The 18,313-nt window shown below is 50.5% G+C and overlaps 1 protein-coding gene across 1 annotated transcript; it reads left to right on the top strand.

The window, feature by feature from the left end:
• The first annotated feature begins 267 nt into the window (after positions 1-267).
• Positions 268-17,834, top strand: C7H2orf70 (chromosome 7 C2orf70 homolog). The gene is made up of 4 exons (XM_021202744.1): positions 268-372; positions 14,119-14,389; positions 15,809-15,921; positions 17,617-17,834. Exons 1-4 carry the CDS (start codon positions 299-301, stop codon positions 17,759-17,761), a joined length of 603 nt encoding a protein of 200 aa, XP_021058403.1. The 5' UTR covers positions 268-298; the 3' UTR covers positions 17,762-17,834.
• The last annotated feature ends 479 nt before the right edge of the window (positions 17,835-18,313 follow it).

Here is an 18,313-nt window from a genome sequence, read left to right as displayed (position 1 = left end):
AGCCTTTTCAGGATCGATCCAGCTTTTTTATCCCCGCACCATATCTCCAGTAGATGTGAACACCTAAGCTGGATGCCAGGGACCCTTGGGGGAGCCACACAGTAAACTTGTAAGGATGGGGCGGAGTCTTCTCCGGGCTGTGAGACAGAGACAGAAATGGTCTAGGGAGCACACAGCAAAGAGGAATCACTGTCCCAGAAGGAACTCGGGTTGCCAGGCATGTGGTTGCCAGGTGACCAGCTGACTGTTTACCACAGGGCTGAGCCGAGCCACCGCGCCGGGCCTCACAGCACCCACCATGGCCTTCCGTAGCGCGGGCACACTAATGACCGAATTTAATGCCGCCTTCGTGCCCCCAGCTCTCATGCCCGGGTAAGCCGCTAGGCACCCCAACACACCTGAACTTGCGGGTCAGAGCTCTCTCCCTCCTCCCTTCTGCACACACCTGCGGGACGCTGAGGCTCCGCCCTCCGAATTTGGGGGCTCCAAGGAACCCCATCTGGCCAGTGTTTCCTTCTTGGCTTTCATGGTCTTTCTGCTGTAACAACAAACTGGCAGGTGGTGGGGCTGGAGAAGTGGATGTCTGAGAGTTAGCCAGCCCACTTGCTATGGATGGGGCCAGACTGAGGGAGAGAGAAAACATGAAAATGTGTGTGCTTGGAGCAAGTAGCCTGGTTGACAGAGAATGTGAGAAGGAGCGGGGAGTGCCCGGCTTTCCAGGAAGGAGAGATTGACACTGGGCGGGCATGCCTAGCAGAATCTGGCAGGGCCACATGTGACAGTTGGTAGAGCACACTAGTCACCTGATTTTTATACACTTTCTTCTGCAAACTAAGCAGGTTGCAGGATGAAAACCCCTAGAATCGACAGAACACAGTGTATTTTACATAAAATTCGAGGTGTTTTCCTACTTAGGAAGTTACCTGAGCTGACCTTGAACTTTTGATGCACCTGCCTCGGCCTCCCAAGTGCTGGCATTAGAAGTCTATATGGCACCAGACCTGACTCTTGTGTAAATACTTATGATTTAGTTCAAACTCATCTTTGAGGCCAAGGCCAGCAGTGGTTTTTCCACATTCTAGTTGTCTGTCATGAGGTATGACTTTAGACATTGATCTTTTATTTCTTTTACTCCTCCACAGCAGTGGGTCCCAACTTGTAGGTCTCAATCTCTTTGGGGGCATCAAACGACACAGGGGTCACGTGTCAGACACCCTGCATACTGGATATTTACATTATGATTCATAACAGTAGCAAGATTATAGTTAGAAAATAGCAACAAAATAATGTTATGGTTGGGGGTCACCACAGCATGAGCAACCTTAGTGCAGGGCTGCAGCCTTAGGAGGGCCAAGACTCACTACTCCACAGGCTTTTATTGGAAGAGCTTCTTCTGCCAAACCCGTTGATTCTTTGTGGCCTGCAGGGCAAGCCGTGGTGTGCCAGCAGTCCTATCCCATGATTCCCTCACACTAGAAGCTTTGGAGGCTGCAGTTTCAGGGGATCCCCCATGGTGCCTCTCTAAACGCTTGTCTTCGGTTCCCTTGAGTGCCGCATCCTATCCCATGATCCCTTCAGAGGTAGTAAAGGCAATGGCCGGCCATAAAGGGGGCTTCAAGCCTGACCTCGGCCAGGCAGAGCACCGAGCCATGTCTGCTGCTCTCTCTCAAGACCTTCCTGTGAGAAATATGCTTTCCTCAAAGGTCCCCCCTCAACCAGGAACAAACCGGAACATCTGGTGTTTCTACTACCTCAGTGGCCATCCCGTTAACTTAATGAAAGACTCCAGGATTCCCTACCTGACTTGGATAATTTTTTTTCTGTTCTTTTTCAAACATTAATCGCAGATTTGAAAGAACAGGCAGTCTCTCTTCTGACACCCCCTTGTGGATTTGTCTACAGGCAGGGAATGTTTGGGTTGCTTGGGACCACACAGATCTCACTGCCCACCTCCCTGCTGTTTCAGACCTGGGCGTGGCGGTCACAGGGTCTTTGTGCGATCTCCTGCTGGTGACTGTAAAGAGCTGGGCTTTAGCCAGGTCTCAGGTGCCCGGCAGTAACACCACGACCCTCCCCGCCAAGCCTGTGCCAGGGCCTCCCTGTGCTACGTCCTTTATGAGCCCCTCTGTAGAAAGGTTTCCACAGGCTCAGTGGGTAAGGGAACCTGACGGTCTGAGTTCAACACCTGGGATGGACATGATGGAAGGAGGAGAGAACCCACTCCAGAAAGATGTCCTCTGACCTCCACACACAAGCCACGGAAACACGCGGCATCGTCCCCTAAAAAATAATAACTAAAAAAGTCTTCATAGCAACCAAGAGGAGGATCGAGCATCTTGCCCAGGGCCACCCACAAGATTTCTTGGCTTTGGTATTCTGCTTTGTCCCACTATCTATGCTGAGCCCTGGTGGAGCGCAGCACAGGTCTCCCTACTCGGCAGGGTGGGGGCAGAGAGATAGCCGCCAGAGCCAGCCTGCTTGGGTTTGAGTTCTGGTCTCATCATTGCTTTACCTTTGATAAGCTCTACTTAGCTGTCTAGTAAAAGAAGACAATGGTGTGCAGGTTAGCAGGTTAAAGGAAAGGAAATCATTCAATGTGTGCAAAGCCCTATGCTTGGTAACTTATCTGTTATTGTTAGTTAGGTCGCTACTGTGTTTAGAGCCAAAGTTCTGGGAGCCTGGGGGGCAGCACCAGATGAGAATGACGATGGTGATGATGGTGGTGGTGGTGATCGTGATGATGTTGACAGCGTTCAGATAACTATCAAGATGGCCTGATTTGTTTCTTGCTGTGGCACATTGTCCAGAAGCCTTTTGTAGATAATATCTGTTTATATCTGGCCCACTATCTGTATATACTCTGTCACACTTACCGGGCAAAGAACTCTTGAGTCCAGGGCCCTGGAACCATAAGCCTTTTGAAGGTATAAGCCCAGTTCCCGTGAGAGTCTGCCCCCTGCTTGAAGGTCAGCCGCAGGCAGGCAGCACCTCCCCTGGCTCTCTACCTCCATCTATACTTTTTGTATGTTCACTCATGCCCAGCCTGCTGCTTGAAGCTCACTCCAGAGGATGTGTAGTGTTTGCCTAGATCTGATTGTTCATTTCCAGATGTCAGGGAGGTGGCCGTGAAGCCAGGTGTGTGGCGGCACACCGTGACACCGGACATGGGCTTCCAGCAAGTTCAGTTACCAAAGTTCAACCACCATCTGAAATTAAGAATGGAAACTTCCGTCGGACATGGTGGCGCACACCTTTAATCCCAGCACTTGGGAGGCAGAGGCAGGCGGATTTCTGAGTTCGAGGCCAGCCTGGTCTACAAAGTGAGTTCCAGGACAGCCAGGGCTATACAGAGAAACCCTGTCTCGAAAAACNAAAAAAAAAAAAAAAAAAGAATGGAAACTTCCAGAGCTAAACAATTCTTAAGCTTTACATAACTTTAATTACCGTGTGTTCTTGTAATTGTCCCATTATAACATTAGTTATGGTTAATCTTTCGTATACAGTTTATAAGTTAAACTTCCCCATTAGTTCATAGGTACAGGAAGAAAGTGAATAGTGAGAGATAAATACCCGGAGGTGTCTTGGCAAATAAATTCTCCTTGAAGAGAAAGAGGACTATGTGTGTCCTCCCTGTAAAATCTAATAGAAACAAGAAAGTACAGACAATATGACCAGTGATGGTTTTCGTACACTTATTTACTTCATTTTTCATATGATTCATTTAATTGCAACTTTAAGTAACTCAATTTTTCATACTAGCTATATATTCATTTATCTTTGAATACTAGCTTTTAGAATAACAGACAGTTTGGAAATGTTAGCAACCATTCTTCTGAGGCCAATGACCCATTCCCTGACCTGCCAGCTCTCTGGAGCCTGTGGCTTCATGGGCGAGGTTCGCGAGGTGGGAAAGAGCGGACATGATGAGGTTGGGCAGAGCTTGGGAGATGCTGCCTCCAAGGTGGGCCACTCTGTTGTGGAGTGTGAAGCAAGGGCCGTCTCAGCTGGATGTGCGCGTCACTGTTAGGTCCTCTGAGAGGTTCAGTTTGTGTTCTTCCGTGGGCCATGCACAGAGGTTCCAACGCTATTGGTCAGGCCGTATACAGAAGTTCCAACACCATTGGTCAGGCCATGCATAGAGGTTCCAACAGCATTGGTCAGCTGTGGGTCATGCATAGAGGTCCCAACGCCATTGGTCAGGCCAAGCACAAGGATGTGGTTTTCCAACCCTCCCAGGAGATTACAGTGTGGAGGATTTCTGCAAAGGGGCAGGCAGCAGCCTAAGTTTTAAAAAGGCATCTTCTAGTGTGGGACCTTCCTGTTGGTGTGTGCCCTTCCTGTGTGTGAGCGACTTCTGATAGCTCCTGCCCCGGGCTATAGAGTCTGACTGAGGCTCATAGGCAGCCGTCTTCTGTCAGTCTCAGTCCATGCTGCACGAGCAGGTGGCACAGGGCATTCAGACGTCAGACTGTAAGGTCCTGCTCCCCTCCTGCTTTAGAATCTGCCCCTTCAGGAAGTCCTGCCCCCGTTCTTCACCTCCTTGGTGGAAGCCTGTCCTGATTGATGTGAGGATTTTCTTTCAGGGTGATCCTTCACTTCTCTCAGCGCCTCTGCCCCATGTCTGTTTCCTCCTCCTCCCTAGGCTGTTCTGAGAGCTGGAGGTTGTTCTTAAGTGGCTGATAACTCTCACGCAAGGTGGGACATTAAGGAACCCATGAGATTGGAGCATCGGGAGCCTGGAAACCTGGACTTTGGATTAGAGGTTCTCCTCCCTTCCTAGAGAAAGGGGCTCTTGCTTCCATCCGTCAATTTGACTCAATAAATATTTACAGATCACCTACTGAGTGGGAATGGCAGGACCACAACAGGAGTAGAAAGAATATTCCAAGGGCTCAGACAATTTCAAATACAATAGGATGTGCACAGGTCAGTCACCCTGCATGAGCCTAGGTGAGCATGGCCTAGAGGCTTCCTGGGAGTGAAGGCACTTGGGTTGGGAACACAGCTAATGATAGAGCACTTGCCTAGCACACGTGGGACTCTGTGTTCAATCCATAGCATTAAGAAAAAGAGTATACTTGGCATCGCCTGGAATGGCGTTCCATACACAGGCTCACAGCTAGGAACGCGTGCCCCAGAAGCTGGCAGTGGGGAGCCTCACAGGTCTGCCAGGGTGTGGGATGGGTTGGAGATGCCATTAATATTGTCCTTAGTGGAAGGTATAGCAGAAGAAGAGGCTGTGCATGGACTGGGAACACACCCAATGTCGCAAGTTAATTAGTTAATAAGGCTGCTCGAGGGATCCCTGATGCTCATGGTAATTAATTTTAATGTCAGCTATGGGGCAGCCAGTGCTCTTAAGAGGCAGGAATAGGAATGCTCCCTGTACACAGTGATCCACAATGGGCCTTAGAATCCATCTGTGGTCCCAGCCCAAGAGCTCTGCTCAGCATCTCCTACTTGTGTGTCAGATGGAAAACATGGGTCTCGATGAGAGACCGAAACAGAAGAAGGGCTTGGTAGGAGACGAGTGTGTGCCATGGTTTGATGTCCTGTTATAAAGCCTGCCATTCCCCTCCCATCACAGCGCAACAGAAGGCTCTGTTGTTGAGCCCTGTGGGGTCTGCTGAAGGCTCACACATCCAGGTGCAGCCAAGGAACACATACCTAGCTTCTTCATGTGTCCTCTGGGTGCTAAATAATGAGACTGTGCACACGCATACACCTGGCAGAGCTGAGAATTCAGAAGGGAAGCCAGGCAGAGCTCAGGAGAGTTGCGGAGGAGGGGGCTTCTATTCTATTGAGACACAAATATCTTGGCATTCAGAGAGGGTGGGAAGGCAGGGAACAGAAGATGAGCACAGGGAGCTTGGGGGTGTCGGAGAGAAGTCACAAGAACAAGTCTCATTTCCTTCTGAAGAGCCCAATGGCCTGTGGGTGGGATGCTTCGTGTGCTCCAAAAATCCGAACTTTTGAAAAAACAGGTTGGGGACACTGTGCCCCTCGATCTGGACTTCCAGTCCTCCCAGGAGCGAGTACTGGACTTCCAGTCCCCCCAGGAGCGAGGACTGGACTTCCAGTCCCCCCAGGAGCGAGGACTGGACTTCCAGTCCCCCCAGGAGCGAGGACTGGACTTCCAGTCCTCCCAGGAGCGAGTACTGATGCTGGTGCTGAGGCTTGGGAAGAACAAGGAGGCAGACATTGCTGTCTTAGTTTGCTTTCTGTTGCTGTGATAAGACACTGACCAGAACTGGCTTGGGGAGGAAAAGGTTTGTTTGCCTTACAGGGCCAATCACAGTCCATCACTGAGGGAAGCCAAGGCAAGAACTCAAACAGGGGCAGGGACCTGGAAGGCAGGAAGTGAAGCAAAGACCATGGAGAAACTCGCTTTACTGGCTTGCTCCCTCTAGCTTGTTCAGCTGCTTCCTTCTATGGCCCAGGACCACCCATCTTGAGTGGCATATCCCTCATCAATCACTCATTGAGAAAATACTCCCAGGCTATCTGATGGAGGCATTCTCCCAGTTAATGTTCCCTCTTCCCAGATGACTAGTTGTGTCAAGTTGATAAAACCGAAACATTAACCAGGACTTGTATGGACTTGAGTCTGAGTATAAGGATAAGAATGTCAATGGCAAGCAAGCATCCACACTAGGTACAGGGTGAGGTCAGGGGCCAACTCAGAGTGCTCGCTCTTCCCCATCGAGTGGAAAGGCAAATGTCCTGGTGGGCGGAGATTGGAGGAGCTCCTGGTGGCATCAGAAGCTGCGTGCGCGTCTGCTAGGCCCGGGTGTCTGAAGAGTAGTGGCCATGGTGAAGAAGGTTGCTCTAAACCGGACACAGGCGACACAGCAAGGGTGTGTGGATGGGATGGGACTGGGGGATGGGAGGGAAGTGGGGATAGGACTTGGTTGAAGAGAGACTCTAGAGGAATCGAGATTGTCCTGGTGTGAGCATAGTTGTGGTAGCGAGGAAGGCAGAAAGATTTGGGGAGTATATGAATGGGATGAGGGAGATCTGTGTGCGGGTGACAGAGAAGAAACAGTCTACTACTGTTTTCTGGATGGGGTGGTGTTAACAAGGGCAGGGTTATAACACTGGGGAAAGAAGCAGGCAGACTCCCTGTTGGACAGAGCAGGAGCATCTGTGGGCAGAGGAGTTGGGGCTGGAGATGGAGCCAGGCATCATCAGTGAATGAGAGATGGAAGTCTCTCATGGTAAGGACCAAGATAACTCATGACTACAGCTGACCCTCCACCAGACCTTTCCAGTTTCCCCCACCCCTAGCTTTGTGGAGCTGACCCTCCACCAGACCTTTCCAGTTCCCCCCACCCCCAGCTTTGTGGAGGTGACCCTCCACCAGACCTTTCCAGCCCCTGCTTTGTGGCTCTCCTAAATCCAAGTCCTTCTCCCAACTCCCAGAGCAAACTCTTCCCCAGAGCTCTGCCAGTGCCCACCCACAGGAGTGGTCTTCCCTCCTGGCCTTTGGTGAGAACCCCGACCGTGATCCAACTTGAGCTGGAGCTGCTCTTTGTTTGTTGTCAACATGGCACAGCAGACAGGACGCAGCCTCACGACACCCACCATGACTTCTATGAGACAGTTGGAGCTTATGGTCCCCATGGCCTAGCATTGTGCCACCACACAGTGGGTTCACAGAAAAATGACTTTTAACCTCTCCCTGTCTCTCCTGCTCTGCCTTTCTCTTAGATGCACATAGAAAGAAGAGAGCAGTGAGTCTTCTCCAGTCCAACATCCAAAGTTACCATTTGGTGAACCTCACCTTAGGTCAGAAAAAAAGGGCCAGGAAAAAAAGTCACATGAAAGCAATTCTATATATAAAAAAAAAAAAAAAAAAAAAAAAAAAAAAAACAGAGCCTATTTGCTATTTGGAAATGAAAGTGTGCAATTTAATCTCACTAGAGTGTGAGAGAAAGAAAGTGAAGTAAGGGAACGACAGAACGACAGGCAGACTTGAGATAGATGTCATCGCGTCAGAGATTAGTCCCTCGGAGGTCCTTGGTGTGGGGGCAGGTCAGGGAGGAAGCACCTAACAGGCTGAGAGAGTCATGATGCCCTGTGCATCTCCATCTTCCATCTTCCAAGAGACATTCTTAGTGCGCCCCCACCTCCCCTCCACCCACCTTTCGATTTTTTGGCTGCTCAAGTTATTTTTACCTTGACAGGTTTTATAACATTTGCTTCTGCTCTGCACGCAGCGCTCACCTACCTGCTATTCCTAGTTGTGTTCTTAAGTAGGTTGGAGAGCAACAGCCCTTGTTCTCACAGACACTCTCCTTGACTGAATTCCGTTTTCCCTTTGAATCACCTTTTGGTTGGCAGGGTTTTGTCATTGAACAGCTCTTTCCTTCCCCCCTCCACTCGTTCCTTTAGTGGTGTGGTGTCTTAGTTAAGGTTTCTACTGCTGTGAAGAGACACAATAGCCACAACTCTTAGAAAGAAAACAGTTGATTGGGGTTGGTTTATCATTCAGAGGTTCAGTTCATTGTCATCACGCTAGGAAGTGTGGCAGGCCGATGTGCAGACAGACCTGGTGCTGGAGAGCAGCTGAGTGGTGGGCAGCAGGAAGAGGGTGTTAGGCTAAAGCACTGGGGGGTACCTTTGGTGGGCGGGGGCCAAGGTGTGCTGCTAAGATATCACACCACACAACAGATCTAATGCAGAAGGTTCTTTGGGGGGGGGGGGTCAGGGGAGAGCAAAAGGCTGTCTTGGAATGGTGATGAGAGAAAAGGGTGGGGCAGGAGACAGAAGAAAGAAGACGAAGCTCTCTGGGTGGCTAGGACCTTTTAAAGGTGGTTCATGTTTCTACAAAGCTGGTAGGACGGTGGAAGTGACTGTACCTGGGAAGAGCAATGATCCATGCTGAGCGGCTGAAAGGCGGCCTGGGTTAGCTCACCTGACTCACAACACAGAGAGTGAGCCGCTGGGCCTGGCTTGAGCCTCTGAAGCCCCAAAGCCCACTCCCAGTGAACACTTCTTCCAACACGGCCACTCCCCATGAGCCTATGGAGGCCATTTTCATTCAAACTACCACATGTAATGCTGGGTATATGTGTGTGGTGGTGGTGCTTAAGCAGTTTTATTACATATATTTATTTAATGTACCTGTACGTACATGCACACATATGTAAGTACTGCTGCACATATGTAGGGGACAGTGGAAGCTGGTCCTCTCCCTGAGTTGTGTGGGTTCTGAGCATTAAACTCAGGTTTTCAGGCTTGGTGCCAAGTGCTTTTACTGAGCCCTCTCACTGGCTCTCCACAGTATTTGTTGGGGCAGAGTTAGTCGAACCCGGAGCCCTCCAGTTGGCTGGACTCTCACATCCACTGTCTCTGACTTTGCAGCTTATTAAGTCTGTATTTTAGGAGATCTCCTATACAGCTTGGAGCTCTACTTCTGCTGCTCAGAGTTGCTTCCTCCCAAAGAGCGATCATCATTGGTCCAAACGGAGCAGATGGGCCGCCTGAGGCAAAGACGGCGGCTGGCCCTGGATGACCTTGATCAAAGCAGCGGGGTTGAAGAGACAAAGACAGAAGTTCTGGGACATTCCTTAGAGATGTGGAGAGATGAAGGAAGAGAAAGGGAAGGATGAGAGAGGCAACAAAGTCTCCTGTTGAGCTTCACAGTCTAGAAAAGACCAGGACACATCTTTCCGCCCAGGGAAGAAGTGAAGAGAGGAGGAGACACTGAAGATGGCAGGGAGGAAGGTCAGCCGTGCACATCATCACTGCTGAAGACACACTGTCTGCTCGTCTGAGAGAAACAGGCAAGGAAGGTGGACTCCGAGTCAAGAAGGGGCGAGCTGTAGTACAGAGGAGTCTGTCTTCTGAAGGTGACCAAGGTAGCTTGGGAGTGTGCTTGACTCCTGAGCTCTCAATCTCTTTATCAGAGGGGGTGTGGTGGTCAGCAGGAAGTCCAGGAGGACCCTGAAGAAAGGGCTCCAAAGTGGACAGAAAAGTATCAAGAGCCCATAAAGTTAGAGAACAGAGCAAAGGGGCTGGAGAGCGACCCGTGAAGCCAGTGGTGGGGGCTCCGAGCTCGGCCTCCTCTGTGGCTACTTTACTTCCTGCGCTGATCCAGGCAGTGTTCTTGCTACCAGATCCCAAGCCCACTGGTGGGAGGGACAAGACCAGGAGTCAGAGGCACTTGAAATATTTTCACTACGATGGGAATCAACCAGCAGCTCTGTCTGTCACTCAACATGGTTTTCTTGCCTTTTTTTCCCACAGGGAAGGAAATAATTTGTTAGTACTGAATTCAAGGCCTGCACCTGTTGGTAAGGGGACTGAGGCTCAGGGGAACCTCTGTAGACACAGGACCCTTGGGGAAGATGAATGTCTGGAATGTAGGAATAGATGAGCTAGTGTTCCTTGTACTATCAGGGCTTTATGGGATTGCCCTGGTGTGTGGAAGGACATCAATTTTCATGGAGGATGGCGTATGTACAAGTCCCTGGAACACGGTCACTGACCTTCTGCTTGTTAATCTACAGTCACTGTGCCCATCACTACCTCTACTGGTACACACTCTGCTCATCTTTTGATCTGTTTAATAAACAATTTGTTTTTCTCCTCACATGATGTGCAGAACACTTATGAAGAACCAGTGACTCAGATAGGTAAAACCCAACCCCATCCTGCATCCGAGAAGCTTGCCATCTGGTGGAAGGCATGGAGAGTTGCAGCGATCTGAACAGCACACAGATGCAGGGGATGGAGGGAATGTCGGGGTGCAAAGGCAACAGACAGCAATTCAGAGTTAAGAGAAGGAGACATTCTCAGGCATGTGTGGTACCTGACAAGCCTTACGAGACCATTTAACACTGGAGGCAGAGGAGGCAGAATCAGGCAGAGCTCTGAGTTCGAGACCATTTAACACTGGAGGCAGAGGAGGCAGAATCAGGCAGAGCTCTGAGTTCAAGGCCATTTAACACTGGAGGCAGAGGAGGCAGAATCAGGCAGAGCTCTGAGTTTGAGGCCAGTTTGGTCTATATAGTAAGTTCCAATCTAGCCAACGTTACACAGTGAGACCCTTTCTCAAAAGGAAATGGGGGAGAGACAGAGGGAGTGAAATGAATAGATTGGCATCTTGACTGCAGGAAACACCGAGTAAGAACCCAGGAAAAGGAGGAGGCAAACAGAGAGAACCTGGAGTGGGGGGGAGACATGGCACCTATAGAACTGCTGTGGCTCTGTAGGCCTGGGATGTCAGGTGGCATTGAGGATGCAGTGGACAGGGCTTTAACTAAGGACCTGATGTTGGGCAGTGCCGTGCCTGGCCTGTGAGATTCAAGGAGGAGAGGTTGGGCCACAGTGAGAACAACAAAGATGTTGTGGCCTAAGTCTCAGTGAAGGAGACAGGATCAAGCCTAATGGAGCAGGTGGAGAGATGGGACCTACGGGCTGGCTGGATGTGAGGAATAGAGGTGTCTGGTTTTCACCTGGGCAGGAAGAGAGAACTCTTCATGGAGAGTTCTCTAGACTGTTGGGCCAAGTAGGAGTGACAGGTCATGCTCTGGAAAGACCCATGGGAGATGCATAGTGTGCAGCTGCATGCAGCACTCTGTGCTTGAAGGGGACTCCTAGGCTAGATTATGGTGAAGGCCATGGCCTGTGTATCAGAGCAGACCCCAAAGGAGCCCCAACCTTTAAAAGACTGCAAAAGGGAATTGAGAGAAATCTTAAGCAGTAAAGGAATCCATCAACAACAGAAAGCTGATGCACGTGTAATTGAACAAAGGGCAGCAAGCTCCAGCTGCTGCACACAGAACAACTTGGCAGCTTTGGTCACATGGCTCTGGCTTTATCGAAGGATGGATATACAGGGAAAGGTTTGTGGCATTTCCCTCTGCAGCTAAGGAAAGCCACTGAGGCCAGGCATGTATTGGTGGTGTCCCTGCATGGAAGTCCAGAAAGACCATTGTGCGAAGCTGTGCGAAGCTGTGAAAGTATAGCCTGGATTCTGTTGGAGATCCTGATATGTCAGAGATGCCAGTGTTGTTGGGGTACCTACCGAGGAGAGCTGCTGAGGGAGGGGAACCAGCCCAAGGCAAGGAAGTGTGCTGCCATCAACAAAGCTGGATGGACTTGGGATCTGAAGAGTACTTTTACATCAAACACGGAGATGCAAAATTTGGGGTTTTCCTTTCCCTGCCAGTTTTAGATCTTGCTTTGACTCAGTATTTCCTCACTGCTTCCATTCCTCCATTTTGAAATGATAATGTGTATTCTGTGTCATTGTATGTTGAAAGTATGTGACCTGCTTTTTGCTTTTGCTTTTACAGGGGGTTATTGTTAAGGGATTGCTTTAGTCTCAGTCTCGGGGATTTGAACTTTGTACTTCTAAATTTTGTTGAGACCGTGAAAGATTATGCAGACTTTTGAAGTTGGACTAAACGTACCTTGTATTGTGGTATGGCTACAGGCTCCCGAAGGCTCTTCGATCTGAATGCTTAGTCACTAGTAGTGGAACTGTTTGGAAGGATTAGAAGGATTAGAAGTGTGGCCTTGTTGGAATCAGTGAGGCCTTACTGGAGGAAGTGTGTCACTGGGGATGGGCACTGGGTTTTAAATGCCCATACCAGGCCACGTGTTTCTTCTTCTGTCTGTAGATCAGTATACAGCTCTCCATCTCATGCCATGATGATAATGAACTAATCCCCTGAAACTCTAAGCAAGTCCCTGATTAAATGCTTCCTTTTATAAGAGATGCCTAGGCTGTGGAGTGTCTTCACAGCCTTAGAACAGTGAGCGACTGAGACAAAAGTGGATTGAGGGTTTGAGTTCAGTTGCCTAGCACCCACATAAAGTTAAAAATCCAAGTGTGGTAGAATAATCAGTGATGTGAGCCCTGGGAGTCTGGAGGGTCCACCGCACTCACTAGACAGCAAGTCTAACCATAGAGCTCCAGATCCAATGAGAGACCCCGTCTTGAAAAGTCAGGTGGAGAGCAACAGAAGAGCCCAAGAGCCACCTCTTGCCTCCATGCATGTCTGCAGTCTGTCTGCCTGTCTGTCTACCTCCCTCTCTGGAATTGGAAAAGTACACTTGTCTTGAGAAGGACTGGGAGGGCTCTGGGAGGAGCTAGACGAAGGAGGGATAGAGCTGATGTAAATTCAGTGCTCGTGTATGAAACTTCAAAAAGAATTTTTAATTATAAAGCAAGACCAAAAAGCCACCAACAACACAATTTTCCTCAAAGGACAGGAAAGAGTTTACTGTAGAGCCAAATGTGAGTGCCTGTGGGCCTGGAATGCAGAGTTAGATTACCCCAAACTTTGTGTTTCAACGTGGTAAATGTTGGAGGAAGCTTTTATAGTGACAGAGCAACATCATAAATCAAGACACTTTAAAAATACATTGGGGGAACATTGAGTAGGTGCTCGAAGCAAAGTTTCCTCTGTTTTACGCCCCACATGCTATCTGGTGACATTTTCACTGAGCCTTTTGGTTAGTAGAAAATAGGGTTATAAGTTAATGCATTCAAAAGGGTTTTACCTATTAGTCACTGGGTACTAGGTCAGACACAGAGTTGGGCAAAGATATAGCTGTTTATGGGGATAGAGATAACCTAGACAGGATGCACTTAGGCTCAGGCCCTGCAACATTCAATTTTTTAGTCCCTGAGGTTTGTTTAATCAGTGACTCAGCCTTGAAATCAGTTTGTTGAAAGTGCAGTTTCTTTAGGGAACTTTTGTTCACAGGAGCAAGATCTAGGCCTGTGCTGCAGAAAAGCCAGCCCTCACCGCACTTCAGCGCTGAGCTACACCAACTTCTCCCATTCTAACGAGATGAGCACAGAAGAACAGGGTCAGACAGGACTCCAGCATCTTCCGGCTGGGCCCGGAAGGGCTAGAGGATCCACCTCTGATTTTCCTGTAGGCTCACTGAGAGATGCGTGGGTATTCCGAGGTTTATAGGGGTCCAGGGGCCTGTCCCTGTGACTTTCCTCAAAGACCTAAGCATTCTAGTGCTCTTTAGGGTCCTTTCTCAGACAGAGGGACACAGGGACCCTCAGTCGTCAAAAGCCCTCCTGGGAACTAGCCATGGATGTCATGAGGTTGTGTCTCCCTCCACCCCTCCCTGCTGTCCCTTCAGGTATAAAGGCCATGTCCCCGGTGTGGCTTCCTCCTTTGGCTCTTCTTATGGCAACACCACTTTCAAGTACTTCCAGGACCTCCGCAACACAGGCTTGGAGAAGAGCTATGCGCTCCTCAGTGGGGGTCGCTTTCCCACCATCTTCTCCCCTAACTCCCCTCTGGTACGGACTGATCACTCACAGAACTGGGATCGATGGCTGCACCAGCCCACCTACAGCCGATCCAACCTGGACAATGGGCGCACCACTGAGCTCACTAACTTTTACAAGGTGAGCTACCTGCCTGGTCCCAGCCTGGGAAGGCCTGTGTGGCCCAAGACGGGGTTGCCTTCTCAGAGTTCCAGGGGCAGAGGCGACTTTTCGTGACCCAGGGTTTTCTGCAGCTCTGACTTGCTCACTCACATCCAGTGTAACTGGGGAGTCTTCGGAGGTGTCCCCTACCCATTCCTTCTGCTCCCCGAAGTCTTTGTGACTCTATAGCTCTGTGGTAGAGTTTTTATTTCTCTGATAAAACACCACAACCGAACTCAACTTGGGGTAGAAAGGATTCCTTTGGCTTACACTTCCACATCATGGTCCACCACAGAAGGAAATCAGGACAGGAGCTTGGAACAGGAACCAGGCCAGAAGCTGTGGGGCAATACTGCTTCCCAGCCTGCTCCCCGTAGCTGCTCAGTCTTCTTCCTTATAACATCCAGGACCACCTACCAAAGGTAGTAACGTCTACAATGACCTGCTCACTCCAGCATCAGTCAGCAACCAAGGAAATGTCCCCCACAGGTCTGCCTACAGGCCAGCCTGGTGGGGATGTTTCCTCAATGGAGGTTCCCTTTTCCCAAGTGACTCTAGCATGTATCAAGTTGGCATTTAACTAGCCAGCACGGGAGACTTGCTTACCTCTTACATGAAGAAAAAGGCCAAAAACAAACCCCAAGAGAAATCACACACAAAGGGCCCCCTGAAGTTCCCTCATACCCACTAGTCCTCCACAGCCCCCATCCCTCTAAGCGTGTGCCCCACTGTACCAGACTATCCACAATGGAGAGATGAAGATGGGGGAACCCAGCCCACCCCTAGTGCTTTTGATTCTCTGATTTAGCATGCCCACCTGCTGCCCCCTTGTGGGAATGAGGTGTGATTTCCCTCTATGCTCCGGGAGCCCTAGTCCTTGCAGCATCTTCTCTCACAAATACCCTTCCATCCAGGTAGGAAGGACACAGACATTGCCTGGTGTCCGTGCAGGGAACTTGCCCTGAGTGAGGGAAGTTCCCTCGGGGCAGGATGAGTAGATGGTTTCAGACTCTGAGATGCCGTGGGGTCACATCAGTGTGTCAGTGGCAGGCTTTCTCCCCATGCCAATTCAACTGATACACCTGCTCCAGGAGTGCAGGAGAAGCAAAGCTTAGAGCAGAGCATGCTTACGTGGACACAGGTGTGCTTAGAGCATGCTTGCGTGGACATCTTTTAGGCGTGCAGATGTTAAACTGGGATTTCAGACTTCTTAGCAGCTTGGTCTCATTTACTCTCTGCATCAAAACTGCTGTGTGATGTCACTATCCCCAATAGATGGAGGAACGGACTCCACCAGGACCACTGGGGTGAGGGTGGGGCTGCCCCACCCCTGGCCAGCTGTATCTTGTAACAGGTGGTACAGCAACAACCTGTTGTGTGTTCTTTGCCGAGCTGCAGACAGTCCAGCAGCAGCGGATGTATTACCGAGACAAGACTGGCACAGTGTCCCGTGTTCCTTACTTTGTACTGCCTGTGAAGGAGCCGGACCGGTACCCCCTACCCACTGACCTGTGAGTGTCCCTCTCTGCGGTCAACAAACACACATCCCCAGGGTATCTCCTCCAGCCCCGAGGCCGTGACCCTGAGAAACAACGCAGCCAGTGGTGCCTGCCAATGCAGGTTCCCAGATCCAGCAGCTCTTTTGGGGGGGGGGGAGGATCCCAGAAACCGTCATGGGAGGCTCAGGAAGTGTTCGCTGACCAGATGCACACTCCACAGCCTTTGCTTGTGGGAACTTGACTGCCGCTTCCTCTGCAAAGGCCCTTCTCAAAGCTGCACCAGTCCAAACCTGAAACAGCTGCTGCTCTCTGGTGGATGAATGGGACACTACATGGACTAGGTCATCAGCTTGCCACCTGTTCCCCCCATCCCCACCCCCTCTATGGAACCCAGTCTAGGATGTGCTGGGATCCTAGTCTTGCACCAGGGACTTGAGAATATCTTAAAAGTCTAACTAGCCAGGTTTTAAAAAGTAAGAAAAGCCTTACAGCCCAGCTCTGGCATCTGCTACTGGAGAGACCCTCACCCACCCCCAGGAAAGACCTTCGCTCCCTCCTGCCACCAAAGCACAGGTTTCATAAGTTTATTCCCAGGGGCCTTATGGCTGGGGTAGGGAGGTGACCTAGAGATCAACTCACATCCTGTTCCTCACCCTACTTTCGCAACCCGCCTGTCTCTGTCTGGGAGGGGTGTGGGCTTGGGACGTCAGTGGACAGGTTTGGGCTTCTAACCTTTAACCCTTGCTTGCCTCAAGAGCCCCAGCCCCAGCATCCAGATATAGACACAGCAGCTGCTCCCACAGAGTTTGGTACACTTTGCCTCAGCATCCAGATGTAGACACAGCAGCTGCTCCCGCGGAGTTTGGTACACTTGGCCAACATTGTCTTAGTGTCTTAGACTCTAAAAGCACCTCTCTGTAAGACACATGGGTCTGGCACATAAGAAAGTAAACTGAGGCCAGCACAGACCTCAGGAGCTTGGGCTGGGTTTCCTGGTGGTTGGAGACCCCGTCTGGGAAGAGACCTATGTTTGCTGTGGGTCAGCTCAGCCTTTGGGTTGACTGCCTCTCTCTTGAGACAGTTCCGAGCCAGTGAGTCCCATGAAACTGAGCCTTTCCTGGGGACGGGTCTCTGATATCTTGCCATGTATGCCTCCTCTTGAATCTTCAGGTCCTTGTATCTCCTTCTCCAAATTACCCAGTAGTCTGCACTGCCGACGGTGCCATGCCTGATTCAGATAGCTAATCCTAAGTGGCTGGGGAAGGTCTGTGATCAGCTCTGTATCCCGGGGAGTCTCTAGCTTTCCGAGTTACAGCACCGCCATCACCTTCACCATCATCACCACAACCACATGCGCCATCCATCACCACCACCATCTCTACCACAGCAGCAGTCAGCATCTCCCAAAATGGCTGAGTTTCTCCTCGCCTTTCACTAAGTGCTTTACACAAAGAGCTTCTTTTACTCCTCAGAACAAAGACAAGAGGGTGACAGTAGCAGCAGTTCACTTTCACATGGGCTTGTTTCCAGCAGGAGACAGGACCAGAATCCAAGTCACTTTTCTCCCAAGTCCTTGTTCACTCAGCAGATGTCACACTGCCAATGGCTGCAGGGCCACAAAGCTATAGTGGGCACAAGGGGTTATGGTGAACATTCTTCCCCCTTCCTGGGGTGCACTGCCTGACGATGGCCCATTCTTACCCCCAGGCCACCTCTGAGCGAGAAGAATAAGTGGAACCTATTAAGAGTATCCCCTGACTACGTGAGGACCTACCAGACCTTCCCGTCAGGGAAGAGAGTTTCCTCTCAAGAGCGGCAAAGGCGGGACCTTTACTTCGAGTTCAGAGCCTGAAACCAGGTGGCTGACACCAGGGATCCTTGGCTTGACCAGGCTGGATTGCTTGTAATAAAATCTTCAGCTGCAACCATCCCGTGTGCCTCTCAGTTGGATCTTGTCACCATGCGTGAAGGTGCCCTGAGCACCTGGGGAGAGCTAAGCCGGAGGAATTCGAACCAAGAAGCAGTGCCCTGCCACTGTGGGCCACTTGGATGTGCCCAGGTCGAGGCGGGTGGGGCTGGAAAGATGACCAAGGTCAGGCTCATAAGGCTACCCAGGCATTGGGCCACTCGGGGACCTCCTGCCTGCTTTCACTGTATAACTGAGAACACCCAGCAGTGTCTGGGGTGGGTGGCACGACCCCCAAACAGTTTCCCTCAGTGTTGTCACTCAGCTGACCTCCCCATTTCTCATTACGGAGCCTGGGACCTCAGCCCGCTGGAAGGTGCTTTCAGAGTGGGCTTTCCACCCTCAGTTAATCATCTCCGGGACCCCTCACACACGCTACAAAAGCGTGTCACTAACTCCCTAGGTGTTTCTTATCTGATGGATAATATGATTGATAAT

This window comes from Mus pahari, chromosome 7 (genome assembly GCF_900095145.1).
Source record: "Mus pahari chromosome 7, PAHARI_EIJ_v1.1, whole genome shotgun sequence".
Taxonomy (NCBI): domain Eukaryota; kingdom Metazoa; phylum Chordata; class Mammalia; order Rodentia; family Muridae; genus Mus; species Mus pahari.
The sequence above is the reverse complement of the archived record's forward strand: the minus strand, read 5'-3'. Positions and strand labels throughout refer to the sequence as shown.